At 45.5% G+C, this 20711-nt stretch overlaps 1 protein-coding gene across 1 annotated transcript in view; it reads right to left on the reverse strand.

Moving 5' to 3' along the window:
• The window catches only part of LOC110502802 (fatty acid desaturase 6), a 42511-nt gene that overhangs the window by 12436 nt on the left and 9364 nt on the right, over positions 1–20711 (reverse strand). Inside the window, exons 4-5 of the mRNA XM_021581096.2 lie at positions 6576–6763; positions 5838–6017 (exon numbers count right to left, since the gene is read on the reverse strand). Of these exons, the coding sequence (XP_021436771.2) occupies positions 5838–6017; positions 6576–6763 (368 nt within the window). The remainder of the gene's footprint in view (positions 1–5837; positions 6018–6575; positions 6764–20711) is intronic.

A 20711-nucleotide genomic window follows, 5' to 3' on the forward strand; every position in this document is an offset into this window, starting at 1 on the left:
TTGCAAGCCGAAGAACACCATCCCAACCGTGAAGCACGGGGGTGGCAGCATCATGTTGTGTTGGTGCTTTGCTGCAGGAGGGAATGGTGCACTTCACAAAATAGATGGCGTATGTAAACTTCAGATTTCAACTGTATACAGTGAGGAGAACAAGTATTTGACCCGCTGCCGATTTTACAGGTTTTCCTACTTACAAAGCATGTAGAGGTCTGTAATTTTTATCATAGGTACATTTCAACTGTGAGAGACTGAATCTAAAAAAAATCCAGAAAATCACATTGTATGATTTTTAAGTAATTAATTAGCATTTTATTGCATGACATAAGTATTTGATACATCAGAAAAGCAGAACTTAATATTTGGTACAGAAATCTTTGTTTGCAATTACAGAGATCATACGTTTCCTGAGGTTCTTGACCAGGTTTGCACACACTGCAGCAGGGATTTTGGCCCACTCCTCCATATAGACCTTCTCCAGATCCTTTAGGTTTTGGGGCTGTCGCTGGGCAATACAGACTTTCAGCTCCCTCCAAAGATTTTCTATTGGGTTCAGGTCTGGAGACTGGCTAGGACACTCCAGGACCTTGAGATGCTTCTTACGGAGCCACTCCTTAGTTGCCCTGGCTGTGTGTTTCGGGTCATTGTCATGCTGGAAGACCCAGCCATGACCCATCTTCAATGCTCTTACTGAGGGAAGGAGGTTGTTGGCCAAGATCTCGCGATACATGGCCCCATCCATCCTCCCTTCAATACGGTGCAGTCGTCCTGTCCCCTTTGCAGAAAAGCATCCCCAAAGATTGATGTTTCCAACTCCATGCTTCACGGTTGGGATGGTGTTCTTGGGGTTGTACTCACCCTTCTTCTTCCTCCAAACACGGCGAGTGGAGTTTAGACCACCGTGCGCTGCAGAATTTTAATCCATGACGGCGTAGTGTGTAACTAATGGTTTTCTTTGAGACTGTGGTCCCAGCTCTCTTCAGGTCATTGACCAGGTCCTGCCATGTAGTTCTGGGCTGATCCCTCACCTTCCTCATGATCATTGATGCCCCACGAGGTGAGATCTTGCATGGAGCCCCAGACCGAGGGTGATTGACCGTCATCTTGAACTTCTTCCATTTTCTAATAATTGCGCTAAACAGTTGTTGCCTTCTCACCAAGCTGCTTGCTTATTGTCCTGTAGCCCATCCCAGCCTTGTGCAGGTCTACAATTTTAACCCTGATGTCCTTACACAGCTCTCTGGTCTTGGCCATTGTGGAGAGGTTGGAGTCTGTTTGATTGAGTGTGTGGACAGGTGTCTTTTATACAGGTACCGAGTTCAAACAGGTGCAGTTAATACAGGTAATGAGTGGAGAACAGGAGGGCTTCTTAAAGAAAAACTAACAGGTCTTTGAGAGCCGGAATTCTTACTGGTTGGTAGGTGATCAAATACTTCTGTCATGCAAATTAATGACTTAAAAATCATGCAATGTGATTTTCTGGATTTTTTTTTATATTCCGTCTCTCACAGTTGAAGTGTACCTATGATAAAAATTACAGACCTCTACATGCTTTGTAAGTAGGAAAACCTGCAAAAGCGGCAGTGTGTCAAATACTTGTTCTCCCCACTGTACATACACTACCGTTTAAAAGTTTTACAACACTTACTCATTCAAGGGTTTTTCTTCATTTTTATATTTTCTAAATTGTAGAATAATAATGAAGACATCAGAGCTATAAATTAACACATATTGAATCATGTAGAAAACCAAAGAAGTGTTAAACAAAGCAAAATATATTTTATATTTGAGATTCTTTAAATAGCCACCCTTTGCCTTGATAACAGCTTTGTACACTCTTGGCATTCTCTCAACCAGCTTCACCTGGGATGCTTTTCCAACAGTCTTGAAGGAGTTCCCACATATGCTGAGCACTTGTTGGCTGCTTTTCCTTCACTCTGTGTCCAACTCATCCCAAACCCTCTAAATTCGGTTGAGCGATTGTGGAGGCCTGGTCATCTGATGCAGCACTCCATCCATTCTTGTTCAAATAGTACTCACACAGCCTGGAGGTGTGTTGGGTCATTGTCCTGTTAAAAAACAAATGATAGTCCCACTAAGCCCAAACCAGAAGGGATGGCATATCACTGCAGAATGCTGTGGTAGCCGTGCTGGTTAAGTGTGCCTTGAATTGTAAATGAACCACAGACAGTGTCACAAAGAAAGCACCCCCACACCATAACACCTCCTCCTCCATGCTTTACGGTGGGAACTACACATACAGAGCTCATCTGTTCACCCACGTCTTTGTGAGACACGGCGGTTAGAACCAAAAATCTCCAATTTGGACTCCAGACCAAAGGACAAATTTCCATCGGTCTAATGTCCATTGCTCGTGTTTCTTGGCCCAAGCAAGTCTCTTCTTATTATTGGTGTCCTTTAGTAGTGGTTTCTTTGCAGCAATTCAACCATGAAGGCCTGATTCGCACAGTTTCATCTGAACAGTTGATGTTGAGATGTGTCTGTTACTTGAACTCTGTGAAGCATTTATTTGGGCTGCAATTTCTGAGGCTGGTAACTCTAATTAACTTTTCAAATCAAACTTTATTTGTCACATGCACCGAATTCAACAAGTGACCGCTCCACTACAGCCCCGTTGATGTTAATGAGGGCCTATTCGGCCCGTCTTTTCCTGTAGTCCACAATCAGCTCCTCTGTCTTGCTCACATTGAGGGAGAGGTTGTGGTCTTGGCACCACACTAACAGTTCTCTGACCTCCTCCCTATCGGTTGTCTCATTGTTGTCGGAGATCAGGCCTACCGCTGTTGTGTCGTCAGCAAACTTAATGATGGTGTTGGAGTCCTGTTTGGCCACGCAGTCATGGGTGAACAAAGAGTACAGCAGGGGACTAAGTACACACCCCTGAGGGGTCCCAGTGTTGAGGATCAGCATGGCAGACATGTTGTTGCTGACCCTTACCACCTGGAGGCGGCCCGTCAGGAAGTCCAGCATCCAGTTTCAGAGGGAGGTGTTTAGTCCCAGGGTCCTTAGCTTAGTAATGAGCTTCGTGGGCACTATGGTGTTGAACGCTGAGCTGTGGTCAATGAACAGCATTCTCACATAGGTGTTCGTTTTGTCCAGGTGGGAAAGGGCAGTGTGAGTGCGATTAAGATTGCGTCATCTGTGGATCTGTTGGGGGCAGTATGCGAATTGGAGTGGGTCTAGGGTATCCTGGAAGATGCTGTTGATGTGAGCCATGACCAGCCTTTCAAAGCAATTCATTGCTACCAACGTGGGTGCTACGGGGCAGTAATCATTTAGGGAGGTTATACTTATTTTCCACCATAATTTGCAAATAAATTCATTAAAAATCCTACAATGTAATTTTCTGGATTTTTTTTTCTCATTTTGTCTGTCATAGTTGAAGTGTACCTATGATGAAAATTACAGGCCTCTCATCTTTTTAAGTGGGAGAACTTGCACAATTGGTGGCTGACTAAATACTTTTTTGCCCCACTGTACATGCTAAAATCGCCACTGTGCAGCACCCCCTGAAAAAAATAAAAAAGTTTAGAGATTTTTTCACAAAGTAGTGCACTGGGCCTTTCATAGTCCTATATTAGTAGACCTACAGTATATAGCCGTCTGCATCTGGGGGAAAACATTTTTTCCTGCACCCCCACCCCAAACTACTTAACATGGCTATGTCGCTGTCAGCTGGCTACTGTAAAAAAAAAAATCCAATCTAATGAAACATTTGTTACATAAAATAGACTTTTAGCCGATATACTGTGTTATCCTATGAAGTGGACATTATGTTGCACACACACTCGTCTTTCTCTCTCATTTGAGTAAATATATTTTGCCATAATTATCTGATCACACGATGCAACGAGAATACAGTCAGAGGGAAGATGGATAATGTTGATTGGCAGGTGAAATTATGTCCAATGGGGTTGCAGTGGCAGGCGGGATTAGGTTGGCTCCTTTCCTCCTTGCTTGGCAGAGGTTTCATAAAAGGTACAATTGTGAACCCGCGACCCAAATGTATCATATAAAATGTATATGCCATATCTCACAATCAATTGAACTTCCGGAACTTACACTAAACAAAAATATAAATACAACATGTAAAGTGTTAGTCCCATGTTTCATACGCTGAAATAAAAGATCCCCAACATTTTCCATACGTACAATATTTTGGCACAAATTTGTTTATATCCCTGTTAGTGAGCATTTCTACTTTGTCAAGATAATCCATCCACCTGACAGGTGCGGCATATCAAGAAGTTGATTAAACAGCATGATCATTACACAGGTGCATCTTGTGCTGGGGACAAATAAAGGCCACTCTAAAATGTGCAGTTTTGTCACATAACACAATGCCACAGATGTCTCAAGTTTTGAGGGAGAGTGCAATTGGCATGCAATTGGCATGCTGACTGCAGGAATGTGGGGACGTGGTTTACTGATGTCGCTGTTGTGAACAGAGTGCCCCATTGTGGCGATGGGGTTATGGTATGGCCAGGCATCAGTTACAGACAACAAACACAATTGCATTTTATCTATGGCAATTTAAATTCACAGAAATAACGTGACGAGATCCTGAGGCCCATTGTCGTACCATTCATCCACTGCCAACCCCTCATGTTTAAGCATGACAATGCACGGCACCATGACGCAAGGATCTGTACACAAATCCTGGAAGCTGACAAGTCTGGTGAGCATCCCATTGGGTCCTTCATGAACAGTGCCCGACAGGCAGGGACGAAGGACACTGTCTACCGACGTACGGTTGGCTAGCTACCGTTGTCTATCTGCGGCTAGCTACTGCTTTCTATCTGCGGCTAGCTACCGCTAGCTATCGGTGGCTGGCATCCACAATATTGTGCATTAACGCCACCTACTGTACTGAAGCGCCCCTCCCGCCTGTCCTAGCTTAAATACTGACAAATGGAAGTATCAAGTGGGGTTCTACATGCAGGAATGCCCCAAATTGCAGGCCGCAATTGCTCCCTTCTCCACATTTTTACATTTTCCATTATTCACCTTTAAGCTCACCCAAATTACAAAATTACAATGTCATAGTTCATAGACTGCTTAAGTGTAAGGAAACCAATATGTAATTAGGGTGAACTATCCCTTTAAATGGATCAAAATAACCTAACCAGAAATATATTGTATGTCAACTCCTCATTGGTAAACATTAAAAAAAAGATATAATTATATAGATATTATGTATATTTTAGTAATGTGCGTATACAATTATAATTACTTGATCGATTGAAATCAAAGTTTGCATTCAATTTTAATGCATCACCTCCAGTAACTGGAATTTGAACAATTACAACACAATTCCAGTTTTAAAATTCTAAATGTAAAATTCCACTCCGGGGATGTTTTTATTTTCCAATTAAAATTCAGTCTAAATTCCAAATCAATTTCAATTCCATTCCAATGATGGTTTTCTTCTTCAATTCCAATTCAATAAATATTCAGACAATCGAAATTCCAATTCCATTCCAAGGATGGTTCGTTCTTGTTCAATTCAAATGTACAATTTTAAATCAAATTAAGACAGTCTAAATTCTTTATTAAATTCAACAAAAAAAAGTAGATTGCTGAAATTCCAATTCAATTCTAATAAAATGTTCCACTTCCTGCTTGAATTATAGAATTTAATTTGGAATTAGAAATATAATTGGAATTAACCCCAACCCTGGTTGTCTGCATTGTACCTTAAGACACGTTGTACGTTGAGATACACATTGTCTGCATTGTACCTTGAGATACATGTTGTATTGTATTGAGGTGCACGTTGTCTGCATTGTACGTTGAGATACACGTTGTCTGCATTGTACCTTGAGACACATGTTGTCGGAGAGGAAGGGGAACAGGTGGTGTTCCACGTGACAGTTGATGAGGGAGTGTCCGAAGATCCAGTCCAGCAGGGGGTTCCGAGGAAGGTTCAGAACCCCGTGGGTCATCTGGTAAATCCTCTTGGGCCGTCGGGTCGGGGAGAACATAGGCAGGCCAATGTGCTGTACAGAACAGGAGAGAACGGTTTAATGGAAAGGTATGTGTGTGTGTGTGTGTGTGTGAGCCCCCGCTGATTCACTGAACGGAAAGATACCCAGAGAGAAACTGTTGGCATGATTTTGCTGCCCTGGACACTTTTACAATTAGTAGAAGATGAGATGCAGAGTCGAGCATAATCTGTCTGCAGGAGGTCTACCCAAAGACAGATGTTATTCTATCTCTATGGACCCACCATTCAGTTAAATGCCTCTACAATGGTCTTAACAGTACAGGGTCAAATTCACATGTGCATTAATACACACTTGTATATATGTGAAATAGGACCAAATACAAGCAGGCACCCACAGTGGGAGTACCGGGGAGGATGGAGACAAGACTGCTGCCATCAATAGTAACACAATTGGAGAAACAACATATTGGAGATGTTTTTTCCTTCATAACTGGTGCTCCCTACTAGCCAAATAATACCAGCCAAATCGTCAGTTACCCATTGATTATATACTTTGCTGAGGGTGCGTGTGTGTGCTTGCCTAAATCAATGTGTGTATATGCTTTCTCACTTGGAAGATGTTAACGTGTATGTAGGGCAGGGAGAACATAGCCCTGCAGAGCAGCATACAGAGGAGGGTGCTGTAAAGACACTGGAACCCAGAGACATGGATCAACAGCCAGTACTGAGCATACAACCCCAGGAACACCATCAGGACTGTCCTCAGGGCCTGGCCCATTGAGTGCTCTTTCAGCTGACCTATAACAGAGGGACACAGACAACTCAGTTAGATACAGTCACAGTCGGGGACAGACACAGTCAGTTACAACACACCACAGGAGGTGTGTGTGGCACCTTAATTGGGGAGGACGAGCTCATGGTAAAGACTGGAGCGGTATTAGTGGAATGGTATCAAATACATTAAACCCATGGTCTCCCGGTGTTTAATGCCATTCCATGTATTTAATTGTTTGTAATCCAATTGAAGACATTTGGGATAGGTAATTCCTAAGTGAAGAAAACAACATGAAAAAAAGGGTTGCATATACACTGTGTACAAAACATTAAGAACACCTGCTCTTTTCCATGACATAGATTGACCAGGTGAATCCAGGTGGAATATTTGGTCCCTTATTGATGTCACTTGTTAAATACACTTCCATCAGTGTAGATTTTGTATTTGTATTTATTATGGATCCCCATTAGCTGCTGCCAAAACAGCAGCTACTCTTCCTGGGGTCAAACAATATTAAGTTTCTACAAATTTAAAGACATTACAATTTCACAACTCACTGTGTACCCTCAGGCGCCTCCACCACTACCACATATCTACTGTGTGTCTGTGTGTGTGTGTGTGTGTGGGTGTGTCTGTGCCAATGTTTGTGTTGCTTCACAGTCCCCGCTGTTCCATAAGGTGTGTTTTATCTGTTTTTTAAATCTAATTTTACTGCTTGCGTCAGTTACTTGATGTGGAATAGAGCTCCATGTAGTCATGGCTCTATGTAGTACTGTGTGCCTCCCAAAATCTGTTCTGGACTTGGGGACTGTGAAGAGACCTCTTGTGGCATGTCTTGTGGGGTATGCATGGGTGTCCGAGCTGTGTGCCAGTAGTTCAGACAGACCGCCTAGTGCATTCAACATGTCAATACCTCTCATAAATAAAAGTAGAAGAGGTCTCTTCTAAAATGGCGCCGAAAGAAGTGGGAGCAGTTTTACGGGCGCCTAACCAATTGTGCTATTATGTGGGGGGGGTTTTGTGTTATTTGTAACTTATTTTGTACATAATGTTTATGCAACCGTATCTTATGGCAAAAAAGAGCTTCTGGATACTGGACAGCGATCACTCACCTCGGATTGGACAAGGATTTTTTCTTCAACAAGCAGGACATTATCCGAACACCCGACAAGGCCAACGTCCCAGTTATTTGCAAGAGGAAGAGACGCAGGTACAGAGTACACAGAGCTGGATGCATTGTAAGGATCCGCAGAAGGCGAGTGGGAAAACTGCCGTTACCGTCAATATTACTCGCCAACATGCAATCATTGGACAATAAACTAGACGAGGTACGATCACGAATATCCTACCAATGGGACATCAAAAACTGAAATATCTTATGTTTCACGGAATAGTGGCTGAATGATGACATGGATATTCAGCTAGCGGGATATACGCAGCACACTCCGGTAACACGAGTGGGGGCGGTCTGTGCATATTTGTAAACAACAGCTGGTGCATGAAATGTAAGGAAGTCTCTAGATTTTGCTTGCCTGAGGTAGAGTGTCTTGTGATAAACTGCAGACCACACTACTTGCCTACAGAGTTTTCATCTATACTTTTAGTGGCTGTTTATTTACCACCACAGACGGATGCCAGCACTAAGACCGCATTTAGTCAGCTGTATAAGGAAATAAGCAAACAGGAAACCACTCAGCCAGAGGCGGCACTCCTAGTGGCCGAAGACTTTAATACAGAGAAACTTAAATCAGTTCTACCTAATTTCCATCAACATGTTAAATGTGCAACCAGAAAGAAAAAAAATCTAGATCACCTGTACTCCACACACAGACCCGTACAAAGCTCTCCCTCCGTTTGGTAAATCCGAACACAATTATATCCTCCTGATTCCTGCTTACAAGCAAACATTAAAGCAGGAAGCACCAGTGACTATAAAAAAAAATGGTCAGATGAAGCAGATGCTAAACTACAGGACTGTTTTGCTATCACAGACTGGAACATGTTCCGGGATTCTTCCGATGGCATTGAGGAGTACACCACATCAGTCACTGGCTTTATCAATAAGCGCATCGAGGACGTCGTCCCCACTGTGAGTGTACGTACATACCCGAACCAGAAGCCATGGATTAAAGGCAACATTCACACTGAGCTAAAGGGTAGAGCTGCCGCATTCAAGGAGCGGGATTTTAACCCGGAAGCTTATAAAATATCCTGCTATGCCCTCCGGCCAACCATCAAACAGGCAAAGGGTCAATACAGGACTACACCGGCTCCGACGCTCGTCTTACGTGGCAGGGCTTGCAAACTATTACAGACTACAAAGGGAAGCACAGCCGCGATCTGCCTAGTGACACGAGCCTATCAGACGAGCTAAATCACTTCTATGCTCACTAAATAACTTCTATGCTCAAGCTAAACTGAGGCATTCATGAGAGTATCAGCTGTTCCGGACGACTGTGTGATCACGCTCTCCATAGCCAATGTGAGTAAGACCTTTAAATAGGTCAACATTCACAAGGCTGCGGGGCCAGATGGATTACCAGGGCATGTGCTCTGGGCATGTGCTGACCAACTGGCAGGTGTCTTCACTGACATTTTCAACATGTCCCTGATTGAGTCTGTAATACCAACATGTTTCAAGCAGACCACCATAGTCCCTGTGCCCAACACGAAGGCAACCTGCCTAAATGACTACAGACCCGTAGCACTCACGTCCGTAGCCATGAAGTGCTTTGAAAGGCTGGTAAATGGCTCACATCAACACCATTATTCCAGGAACCTTAGACCCACTCCAATTTGCATACCGCCCAAACAGATCCACAGATGATGTAATCTGATGCAATCTGATGCAATTGCACTCCACACTGCCCTTTCCCACCTGGACAAAATAAACACTTATGTGAGAATGCTATTCATTGACTACAGCTCAGCGTTCAACACCATAGTACCCTCAAAGCTCAAATCAAATAAAATGTTATTGGTCACATACAAATGGTAAGCAGATGTTAATGCGAGTGTAATGAAATGCTTGTGCTTCTTGTTCTGACCATGCAGTAATATCTAACAAGTAATCTAACAGTTTCACAACAACTGCCTTATACACACAAGTGTAAAGGAATGAATAAGAATATGTACATATAAATATATGGATGAGCGATGGCCGAACGGCATAGGCAAGATGCAGTAGATGGTATAGAGTACAGTATATACATATGAGATGAGTAATGTAGGGTATGTAAACATTGTATAAAGTGACATTGTTTAAAGTAACTAGTGATACATTTATTACATCCAATTTTTAATTATTAAAGTGGCTAGAGATTTGAGTCAGTATGTTGGCAGAAGCCACTCAATGTTAGTGATAGCTGTTAACAGTCTAATGGCCTTGAGATAGAAGCTGTTTTTCAGTCTCTCGGTCCCAGCTTTGATGCACCTGTACTGACCTCGCCTTCTGGATGATAGCGGGGTGAACAGGCAGTGGCTCCGGTGGTTGTTGTCCTTGATTATCTTTTATGCCTTCCTGTGACATCGGGTGGTTTAGGTGTCTTGGAGGGCAGGTCCTTAGATCATCACTAGCTAAGGATCCTGGGACTAAACACCTCCCTCTGTAACTGGATCCTGGACTTCCTGACGGGCCATCCCCAGGTGGTGAAGGAAGGTAGCAACACATCTGTCACTCTGATGCTCAACACTGGATCCCCCCAGGGGTGCATGCTCAGTCCCCTCCTGTACTCTTAGTTCACCCACGACTGCATGGCCAGGCATGACTCCAACACAATCATTAAGTTTGCAGATGACACAACAGTGGTAGGCCTGATCACCGATCACGAGTCAGCCTATAGAGAGGAGGTCAGAGACCGGGCCGGGTGGTGTCAGAACAACAACCTATCCCTCAACGTAACCAAGACTAAGGAGACGATTGTGCAATACAGGAAAAGGAGGACCGAGCACATCCCCATTCTCATCGACGGGGCTGTAATGGAGCAGGTTGAGAGCTTCAAGTTCCTTGGTGTCCACATCACCAACAAACTAGAATGGTCCCAACACACCAAGACAGTCATGAAGAGGGCACAACAAAGCCTATTCCCCATCAGGAAACTAAAAAGATTTGGCATGGGTCCTCAGATCCTCAAAAGGTTCTACAGCTGCATCACTGCCTGGTGCGGCAATTGCTCCGACTCCGACCGTAAGGCACTACAGAGGGTAGTGCGTACAGCCCAGTACATCACTGGGGCTAAGCTGCCTGCCATCCAGGACCTCTACACCAGGCGGTGTCAGAGGAAGGCCCTAAAAATGGTCAAAGACCCCAGCCACCCCAGTCATAGACTGTTCTCTCTACTACCGCATGGCAAGCGGTACCAGAGTGCCAAGTCTAGGACAAAAAGGCTTCTCAACAGTTTTTACCCCCAAGCCATAAGACTCCTGAACAGGTAATCAATCATTAGCCTGACCAACCAGAGCTCCCGCACATTGGCTAACCGGGCTATCTGCATTGTGTCCCGCCACCCACCACCCGCCAACCCCTCTTTTACGCTACTGCTACTCTCTGTTTATCATATATGCAGTCATTTTAATCATATCTATATGTACATACTACCTCAATCAGCCTGTCTAACCGGTGCCTGTATGTAGCCTTGCTACTGTTATTGTCAGGTGCGTGAATGAGGACCCAAAAGCGAATTAACAAACAGAGTTTCTTTAATGATGAACACACGTGGGCTCAGATGGACAGGTAGATTCCGACAGGACAGGACAAGGTTGCAGCAAACACGATGATAGTCTGGTTCAGGCATGAGACACACAAACAAGAATCCGACAAAGACAGGAGCAGAAACAGAGAGAGATATAGGGACCTAATCAGAGGGAAAAAGGGAACAGGTGGGAAAAGGGGTGAATGAGGTAGTCAGAGAAGACAAGGAACAGCTGGGGGAAAGAGGGACAGAAACGGTAACCTAGTACGACCAGCAGAGGGAGACAGGGTGAAAGGAAAGGACAGAAAGACACAACATGACAATACATGACAGTACCCCCCCACTCACCGAGCGCCTCCTGGCGCACTCGAGGAGGAAACCTGGCGGCAACGGAGGAAATCCTCGATCAGCGCACAGTCCAGCACGTCCCGAGAGGGAACCCAACTCCTCTCCTCAGGACCGTACCCCTCCCAATCTACGAGGTACTGGTGACCACGGCCCCGAGGACGCATGTCCAAAATCCTACGGACCCTGTAGATGGGTGCGCCCTCGACAAGGATTGGGGGGGGGGGGGAAGACGAGCGGGGGCGCGAAGAACGGGCTTGATACAGGAGACATGGAAGACCGGGTGGACGCAACGAAGGTATCGCGGAAGAAGAAGTCGAACTGCGACAGGATTAATGACCCGAGAAATACGGAACGGACCAATGAACCGCGGGGTCAACTTGCGAGAAGCCGTCTTAAGGGGAAGGTTCTGAGTGAAGAGCCAAACTCTCTGACCGCGACAATATCTAGGACTCTTAGTTCTACGCTTATTAGCAGCCCTCACAGTCTGCGTCCTATAACGGCAAAGTGCAGACCTGACCCTCTTCCAGGTGCGCTCGCAACGTTGGACAAAAGCCTGAGCGGAGGGGACGCTGGACTCGGCGAACTGAGATGAGAACAGCGGAGGCTGGTACCCGAGGCTACTCTGAAAAGGAGATAGCCCGGTCGCAGACGAAGGAAGCGAGTTGTGGGCGTATTCTGCCCAGGGGAGCTGTTCTGACCAAGACGCAGGGTTGCGAAAAGAAAGACTGCGTAAGATGCGACCAATAGTCTGATTGGCCCGTTCTGCTTGACCGTTAGACTGGGGGTGAAAGCCGGAAGAGAGACTGACGGAAGCCCCAATCAAACGGCAAAACTCCCTCCAAAATTGAGACGTGAATTGCGGACCTCTGTCCGAAACGACGTCTGACGGAAGGCCATGAATTCTGAAAACATTCTCGATGATGATTTGTGCCGTCTCTTTAGCAGAAGGAAGCTTAGCAAGGGGAATGAAATGAGCCGCCTTAGAGAACCTATCGACAACCGTAAGAATAACAGTCTTCCCCGCTGACGAAGGCAGTCCGGTGACAAAATCTAAGGCGATGTGAGACCACGGTCGAGAGGGAATGGGAAGCGGCCTGAGACGGCCGGCAGGAGGGGAGTTACCGGACTTAGTCTGCGCGCAGACCGAACAAGCAGCCACGAAACGACGCGTGTCATGCTCCCGGGTGGGCCACCAAAAACGCTGGCGAATGGAAGCAAGCGTACCCCGAACGCCAGGGTGGCCGGCTAACTTGGCAGAGTGAGCCCACTGAAGAACGGCCAGACGAGTAGGAACGGGAACGAAAAGAAGGTTCCTAGGACAAGCGCGCGGCGACGGAGTGTGAGTGAGCGCTTGCTTTACCTGCCTCTCAATTCCCCAGACAGTCAACCCGACAACACGCCCCTCAGGGAGAATCCCCTCGGGGTCAGTGGAGGCTACTGAAGAACTGAAGAGACGAGATAAAGCATCAGGCTTGGTGTTCTTAGAGCCCGGACGATAAGAAATCACGAACTCGAAACGAGCGAAAAACAGCGCCCAACGCGCCTGACGCGCATTAAGTCGTTTGGCAGAACGGATGTACTCAAGGTTCCTATGGTCAGTCCAAACGACAAAAGGAACGGTCGCCCCCTCCAACCACTGTCGCCATTCGCCTAGGGCTAACCGGATGGCGAGCAGTTCGCGGTTTCCCACATCATAGTTACGTTCCGACGGCGACAGGCGATGAGAAAAATACGCGCATGGGTGGACCTTGTCGTCAGAGAGGGAGCGCTGAGAAAGAATGGCTCCCACGCCCACCTCTGACGCGTCAACCTCGACAACGAACTGTCTAGAGACGTCAGGTGTAACAAGGATAGGAGCGGATGTAAAACGATTCTTGAGGAGATCAAAAGCTCCCTGGGCGGAAACGGACCACTTAAAGCACGTCTTGACAGAAGTAAGGGCTGTGAGAGGAGCTGCCACCTGACCGAAATTACGGATGAAACGACGATAGAAGTTCGCGAAGCCGAGAAAGCGCTGCAGCTCGACGCGTGACTTAGGGGCGGGCCAATCAATGACAGCTTGGACCTTAGCGGGATCCATCTTAATGCCTTCAGCGGAAATAACAGAACCGAGAAATGGAGGCATGAAAAGTGCACTTCTCAGCCTTCACAAAAAGACAATTCTCTAAAAGGCGCTGGAGGACACGTCGAACGTGCTGAACATGAATCTGGAGTGACGGTGAAAAAATCAGGATATCGTCAAGGTAAACGAAAACAAAGATGTTCAGCATGTCTCTCAGGACATCATTGACTAATGCCTGAAAGACAGCTGGAGCGTTAGCGAGGCCGAAAGGAAGAACCCGGTATTCAAAGTGCCCTAACGGAGTGTTAAACGCCGTCTTCCACTCGTCCCCCTCCCTGATGCGCACGAGATGGTAAGCGTTACGAAGGTCCAACTTAGTGAAAAACCTGGCTCCCTGCAGGATCTCGAAGGCTGAAGACATAAGAGGAAGCGGATAACGATTCTTCACTGTTATGTCATTCAGCCCTCGATAATCTATGCAGGGGCGCAGAGACCCGTCCTTCTTCTTGACAAAAAAAACCCCCGCTCCGGCGGGAGAGGAGGAGGGGACTATGGTACCGGCGTCAAGAGCTACAGACAAATAATCCTTGAGAGCCTTACGTTCGGGAGCCGACAGAGAGTATAGTCTACCCCGGGGGGGAGTGGTTCCCGGAAGGAGATCAATACTACAATCATACGACCGGTGTGGAGGAAGAGAGGTGGCCCTGGACCGACTGAACACCGTGCGCAGATCGTGATATTCCTCCGGCACCCCTGTCAAATCACCAGGCTCCTCCTGTGAAGAAGAGACAGAGGAAACAGGAGGGATAGCAGACATTAAACATGTCACATGACAAGAGACGTTCCAGGAGAGGATAGAATTACTAGACCAATTAATGGAAGGATTATGACAAACTAGCCAGGGATGGCCCAAAACAACAGGTGTAAAAGGTGAACGAAAAATTAAAAAAGAAATGGTTTCGCTATGATTACCAGAAACAGTGAGGGTTAAAGGTAGCGTCTCACGCTGAATCCTGGGGAGAGGACTACCATCCAGGGCGAACAAGGCCGTGGACTCCCTTAACTGTCTGAGAGGAATGTCATGTTCCCGAGCCCAGGTCTCGTCCATAAAACAGCCCTCCGCCCCAGAGTCTATTAAGGCACTGCAGGAAGCTGACGAACCGGTCCAGCGTAGATGGACCGACAAGGTAGTGCAGGATCTTGAAGGAGAGACAGGAGTAGTAGCGCTCACCAGTAGCCCTCCGCTTACTGATGAGCTCTGGCTTTTACTGGACATGAAGTGACAAAATGACCAGCAGAACCGCAATAGAGACAGAGGCGGTTGGTGATTCTCCGTTCCCTCTCCTTAGTCGAGATGCGGATACCTCCCAGCTGCATAGGCTCAGCTCCCGAGCCGGCAGAGGAAGATGGTAGTGATGCGGAGAGGGGGGCAACGGAGAACGCGAGCTCCTTTCCACGAGCTCGGTGACGAAGATCAACCCGTCGCTCAATGCGAATAGCGAGTTCAATCAAGGAATCCACGCTGGAAGGAACCTCCCGGGAGAGAATCTCATCCTTTACCTCTGCGCGGAGACCCTCCAGAAGACGAGCGAGCAAAGCCGGCTCGTTCCAGCCACTGGAGGCAGCAAGAGTGCGAAACTCAATAGAGTAGTCTGTTATGGATCGATTGCCTTGACATAGGGAAGACAGGGCCCTGGAAGCCTCCTCCCCAAAAACAGATCGATCAAAAACCCGTATCATCTCCTCCTTAAAGTCCTGATACTGGTTAGTACACTCAGCCCTTGCCTCCCAGATTGCCGTGCCCCACTCACGAGCCCGTCCAGTAAGGAGAGATATGACGTAGGCGACACGAGCAGTGCTCCTGGCGTAAGTGTTGGGCTGGAGAGAAAACACAATATCACACTGGGTGAGGAACGAGCGGCATTCAGTGGGCTCCCCAGAGTAACACGGCGGGTTATTGATTCTGGGCTCCGGAGATTCGAAAGCCCTGGAAGTGGCCGGTGGATCGAGGCGGAGATGGTGAACCTGTTCTGTGAGGTTGGAGACTTGGGTGGCCAGGGTCTCAACGGCATGTCGAGCAGCAGACAATTCCTGCTCGTGTCTGCCTAGCATCGCTCCCTGGATCTCGACGGCTGAGTGGAGAGGATCCGAAGTCGCTGGGTCCATTCTTGGTCGGATTCTTCTGTCAGGTGCGTGAATGAGGACCCAAAAGCGAATTAACAAACAGAGTTTCTTTAATGATGAACACACGTGGGCTCAGATGGACAGGTAGATTCCGACAGGACAGGACAAGGTTGCAGCAAACACGATGATAGTCTGGTTCAGGCATGAGACACACAAACAAGAATCCGACAAAGACAGGAGCAGAAACAGAGAGAGATATAGGGACCTAATCAGAGGGAAAAAGGGAACAGGTGGGAAAAGGGGTGAATGAGGTAGTCAGAGAAGACAAGGAACAGCTGGGGGAAAGAGGGACAGAAACGGTAACCTAGTACGACCAGCAGAGGGAGACAGGGTGAAAGGAAAGGACAGAAAGACACAACATGACAATACATGACAGTTATAGCCTCGTCACTGTATATAGCCTCGCTACTGTTATTTTTCACTGTCTTTTAACTTTTTATTTCTTTACTTACCTATTGTTCACATAATACCTTTTTTTGCCCTGTTGGCTAGAGCCTGTAAGCAAGCATTTCACTGTAAGATCTATACCGGTTGTATTCGGCGCACGTGACAGAAACTTTGATTTGATTTGATGAAGTCAATCTCTCCTCCACGTTCAGAAGGATTTTTGAGCCTTGAGACAATTGAGACATGGATTGTGTATGTGTGCCATTCAGAGGGTGAATGGCAAGACAAAATATTTAAGTGCCTTTGAACGGGGTACACCGGTTTGTGTCAAACTGCAACATTGTTGGGTTTTTCATGCTCAACAGTTCCCCGTATGTATAAAGAATGGTCCACCACCGAAAGGACATCCAGCCAGCTTGACACAACAGTGGGAAGCATTGGAGTCAACAAGCGTGAGCATCCCTGTGAAATGCTTTCAACACCTTGAGTCCATGCCCAGACAAATTGAGGCTGTTCTGAGGGCAAAAGATGGGGGTGCAACTCCATATTACAAAGGTGTTCCTAATGTTTTGTACACTTAGTGTATTAGTTTATATGTTCTTTATTAGGTTTAACGAAAGGGGAAAAGTAAGTTGAGTGTTGAAAGAAATATGGGTTGCAACTTGAAGTAACTGCCAAAATAATGAACACTTGAGTAAATGAGGAATACAAAGTATATTGAATGGAGATGCTTCCACAAAGTTTTGGTTCTTGAATTAATTAAGCAATAAACATCCAATCATGCTTAGGGTTATGTATAAAAATGCTGGACACACCATTATTTTGGCCATTAATTTTGCTTCCGTAGCTAAGCCCCCATAGGATGACAGGACACAAATGGTCACTGAATATTTTGATGAGCATGGAAACGATGTAAGCCATATGCCATGGGCGTCTCAGTCACCAGATCTCAACCCAATTGAACACTGACAGGTAGTTATGGGGAAATTAAGCTTCCTGAAGCATTGAGTGTTTCCTGCCAATTGTGTCTGACATTGGTTCATTACTGCAGGCCTTGATCAACATGTTGTACACTAGAGGCACCTGCTGGTCAAAATAATTTAGAACAGGAAAGTTATTATAGATGACGTTGCACACGCAGGAGCACCTGCGTGTAGCCTTTTTATCTTCTACCAAAACCAACACCAACCTCAATCACACACAGCGTCATTGCATTATGGTACATCAGAAGTACAGTGCCTTGCGAAAGTATTCGGCCCCCTTGAACTTTGCGACCTTTTGCCACATTTCAGGCTTCAAACATAAAGATATAAAACTGTATTTTTTTGTGAAGAATCAACAACAAGTGGGACACAATCATGAAGTGGAACGACATTTATTGGATATTTCAAACTTTTTTAACAAATCAAAAACTGAAAAATTGGGCGTGCAAAATTATTCAGCCCCCTTACGTTAATACTTTGTAGCGCCACCTTTTGCTGTGATTACAGCTGTAAGTCGCTTGGGGTATGTCTCTATCAGTTTTGCACATCGAGAGACTGACATTTTTTCCCATTCTTCCTTGCAAAACAGCTCGAGCTCAGTGAGGTTGGATGGAGAACATTTGTGAACAGCAGTTTTCAGTTCTTTCCACAGATTCTCGATTGGATTCAGGTCTGGACTTTGACTTGGCCATTCTAACACCTGGATATGTTTATTTTTGAACCATTCCATTGTAGATTTTGCTTTATGTTTTGGATCATTGTCTTGTTGGAAGACAAATCTCCGTCCCAGTCTCAGGTCTTTTGCAGACTCCATCAGGTTTTCTTCCAGAATGGTCCTGTATTTTGCTCAATCCATCTTCCCATCAATTTTAACCATCTTCCCTGTCCCTGCTGAAGAAAAGCAGGCCCAAACCATGAAGCTGCCACCACCATGTTTGACAGTGGGGATGGTGTGTTCAGGGTGATGAGCTGTGTTGCTTTTATGCCAAACATAACATTTTGCATTGTTGCCAAAAAGTTCAATTTTGGTTTCATCTGACCAGAGCACCTTCTTCCACATGTTTGGTGTGTCTCCCAGGTGGCTTGTGGCAAACTTTAAACAACACTTTTTATGGATATCTTTAAGAAATGGCTTTCTTCTTGCCACTCTTCCATAAAGGCCAGATTTGTGCAATATACGACTGATTGTTGTCCTATGGACAGAGTCTCCCACCTCAGCTGTAGATCTCTGCAGTTCATCTAGAGTGATCATGGGCCTCTTGGCTGCATCTCTGATCAGTCTTCTCCTTGTATGACCTGAAAGTTTAGAGGGACGGCCAGGTCTTGGTAGATTTGCAGTGGTCTGATACTCCTTCCATTTCAATATTATCGCTTGCACAGTGCTCCTTGGGATGTTTAAAGCTTGGGAAATCTTTTTGTATCCAAATCCGGCTTTAAACTTCTTCACAACAGTATCTCGGACCTGCCTGGTGTGTTCCTTGTTCTTCATGATGCTCTCTGCGCTTTTAACGGACCTCTGAGACTATCACAGTGCAGGTGCATTTATACGGAGACTTGATTACACACAGGTGGATTGTATTTATCATCATTAGTCATTTAGGTCAACATTGGATCATTCAGAGATCCTCACTGAACTTCTGGAGAGAGTTTGCTGCACTGAAAGTAAAGGGGCTGAATAATTTTGCACGCCCAATTTTTCAGTTTTTGATTTGTTAAAAAAGTTTGAAATATCCAATAAATGTCGTTCCACTTCATGATTGTGTCCCACTTGTTGTTGATTCTTCACAAAAAAATACAGTTTTATATCTTTATGTTTGAAGCCTGAAATGTGGCAAAAGGTCGCAAAGTTCAAGGGGGCCGAATACCTTCGCAAGGCACTGTATATTCATTTCTAATGGAATGCTGCGTTTGCCTTGCAGTAATGCATTGCAGAGGCAGTTGTAGCATGTTCTGTGCAGCGGCATGTATTCATGGATGCCAAGCGAAGCCAGGCTTCTTCAAAAAATTGACCAAGAAAAAAAGAAAAAAATGATTTATTTAATCTCTGAATGTATCACACCGGAGAAAGAAAAACAGCACCCCTTTGTCTCTGGATGTGTAGGCCATCTCTCTGATGCGGTCTGGTCATAAAGAGTATGACATTTTTGCCTCATAGGTAATGAATGCAAGGAAAGCCAGTGAGCATTTGGCCTCCCATGAAATACATTTTTCAAATAAAATAATAGCCAATCTGCGTTGAGCTAAACTGAGTGAGCTCAACTGTGAATGGTCCTGGTGCATCAAAAAAAAGTGTTCAGGAAAGCTTCAGAGAAATACGTCATCAATAGAAACATCTTGTTGTTTTGTTGTCCTCTGGTAGTTAGCTAGCTAAAATTGGCCCTATCCTAAATTAGCCACGGATGGAGGCAGGGATTTGGACTTGTGGTTTTACTTACATTTGAAGTCAGAGGTTTACATACACTTAGGTTGGAGTCATTAAAACTCATTTTTAACCACTCCACAAATTCCTTGTTAACAAACTATAGTATTGGCAAGTCGGTTAGGACATCTACATTGTGCATGACACAAGTCATTTTTCCAACAATTGTTTACAGACAGATTATTTCACTTATAATTCACTGTATCACAATTCCAGTGGGTCAGAAGTTTACATACACTAAGTTGACTGTGCCTTTAAACAGCTTGGAAAATTCCAGAAAATGACGTCCTGGCTTTAGAAGCTTCTGATAGGCTAATTGACATCATTTGAGTCAATTGTACCTGTGGATGTATTTCAAGGCCTACCTTCAAACTCAGTGCCTCTTTGCTTGACGTCATGGGCGAATCAAAAGAAATCAGCCAAGGCCTCCGAAAAAAAATTGCAGACCTCCACAAGTCTGCTTCATCCTTGGGAGCAATTTCCAAACACCTGAAGGTACCAAGTTCATCTGTACAAACAATAGTACGCAAGTATAAACACCATGGGACCATGCAGCCGTCATACCGCTCAGGAAGGAGACGTGTTCTGTTACCTAGAGATGAACGTACTTTGCTGGAGGAAACAGGTACAAAAGTATCTATATCCACAGTAAAACGAGTCCTATATCGACATAACCTGTTTAGGCCGCTCAGCAAGTAAGAAGCCACTCCTCCAAAACCGCCATAAAAAAGCCAGACTACATGGGGACAAAGATCATAGTTTTTGGAGAAATTTCCTCTGGTCTGATGAAACAAAAAATAGAACTGTTTGGCCATAATGACCATTGTTATGTTTTGAGGAAAAGGGGGGAGGCTTGCAAGCCGAAGAACACCATCCCAACCGTGAAGCACGGGGGTG

Source organism: Oncorhynchus mykiss, chromosome 23 (genome assembly GCF_013265735.2).
Source record: "Oncorhynchus mykiss isolate Arlee chromosome 23, USDA_OmykA_1.1, whole genome shotgun sequence".
Lineage (NCBI taxonomy): Eukaryota > Metazoa > Chordata > Actinopteri > Salmoniformes > Salmonidae > Oncorhynchus > Oncorhynchus mykiss.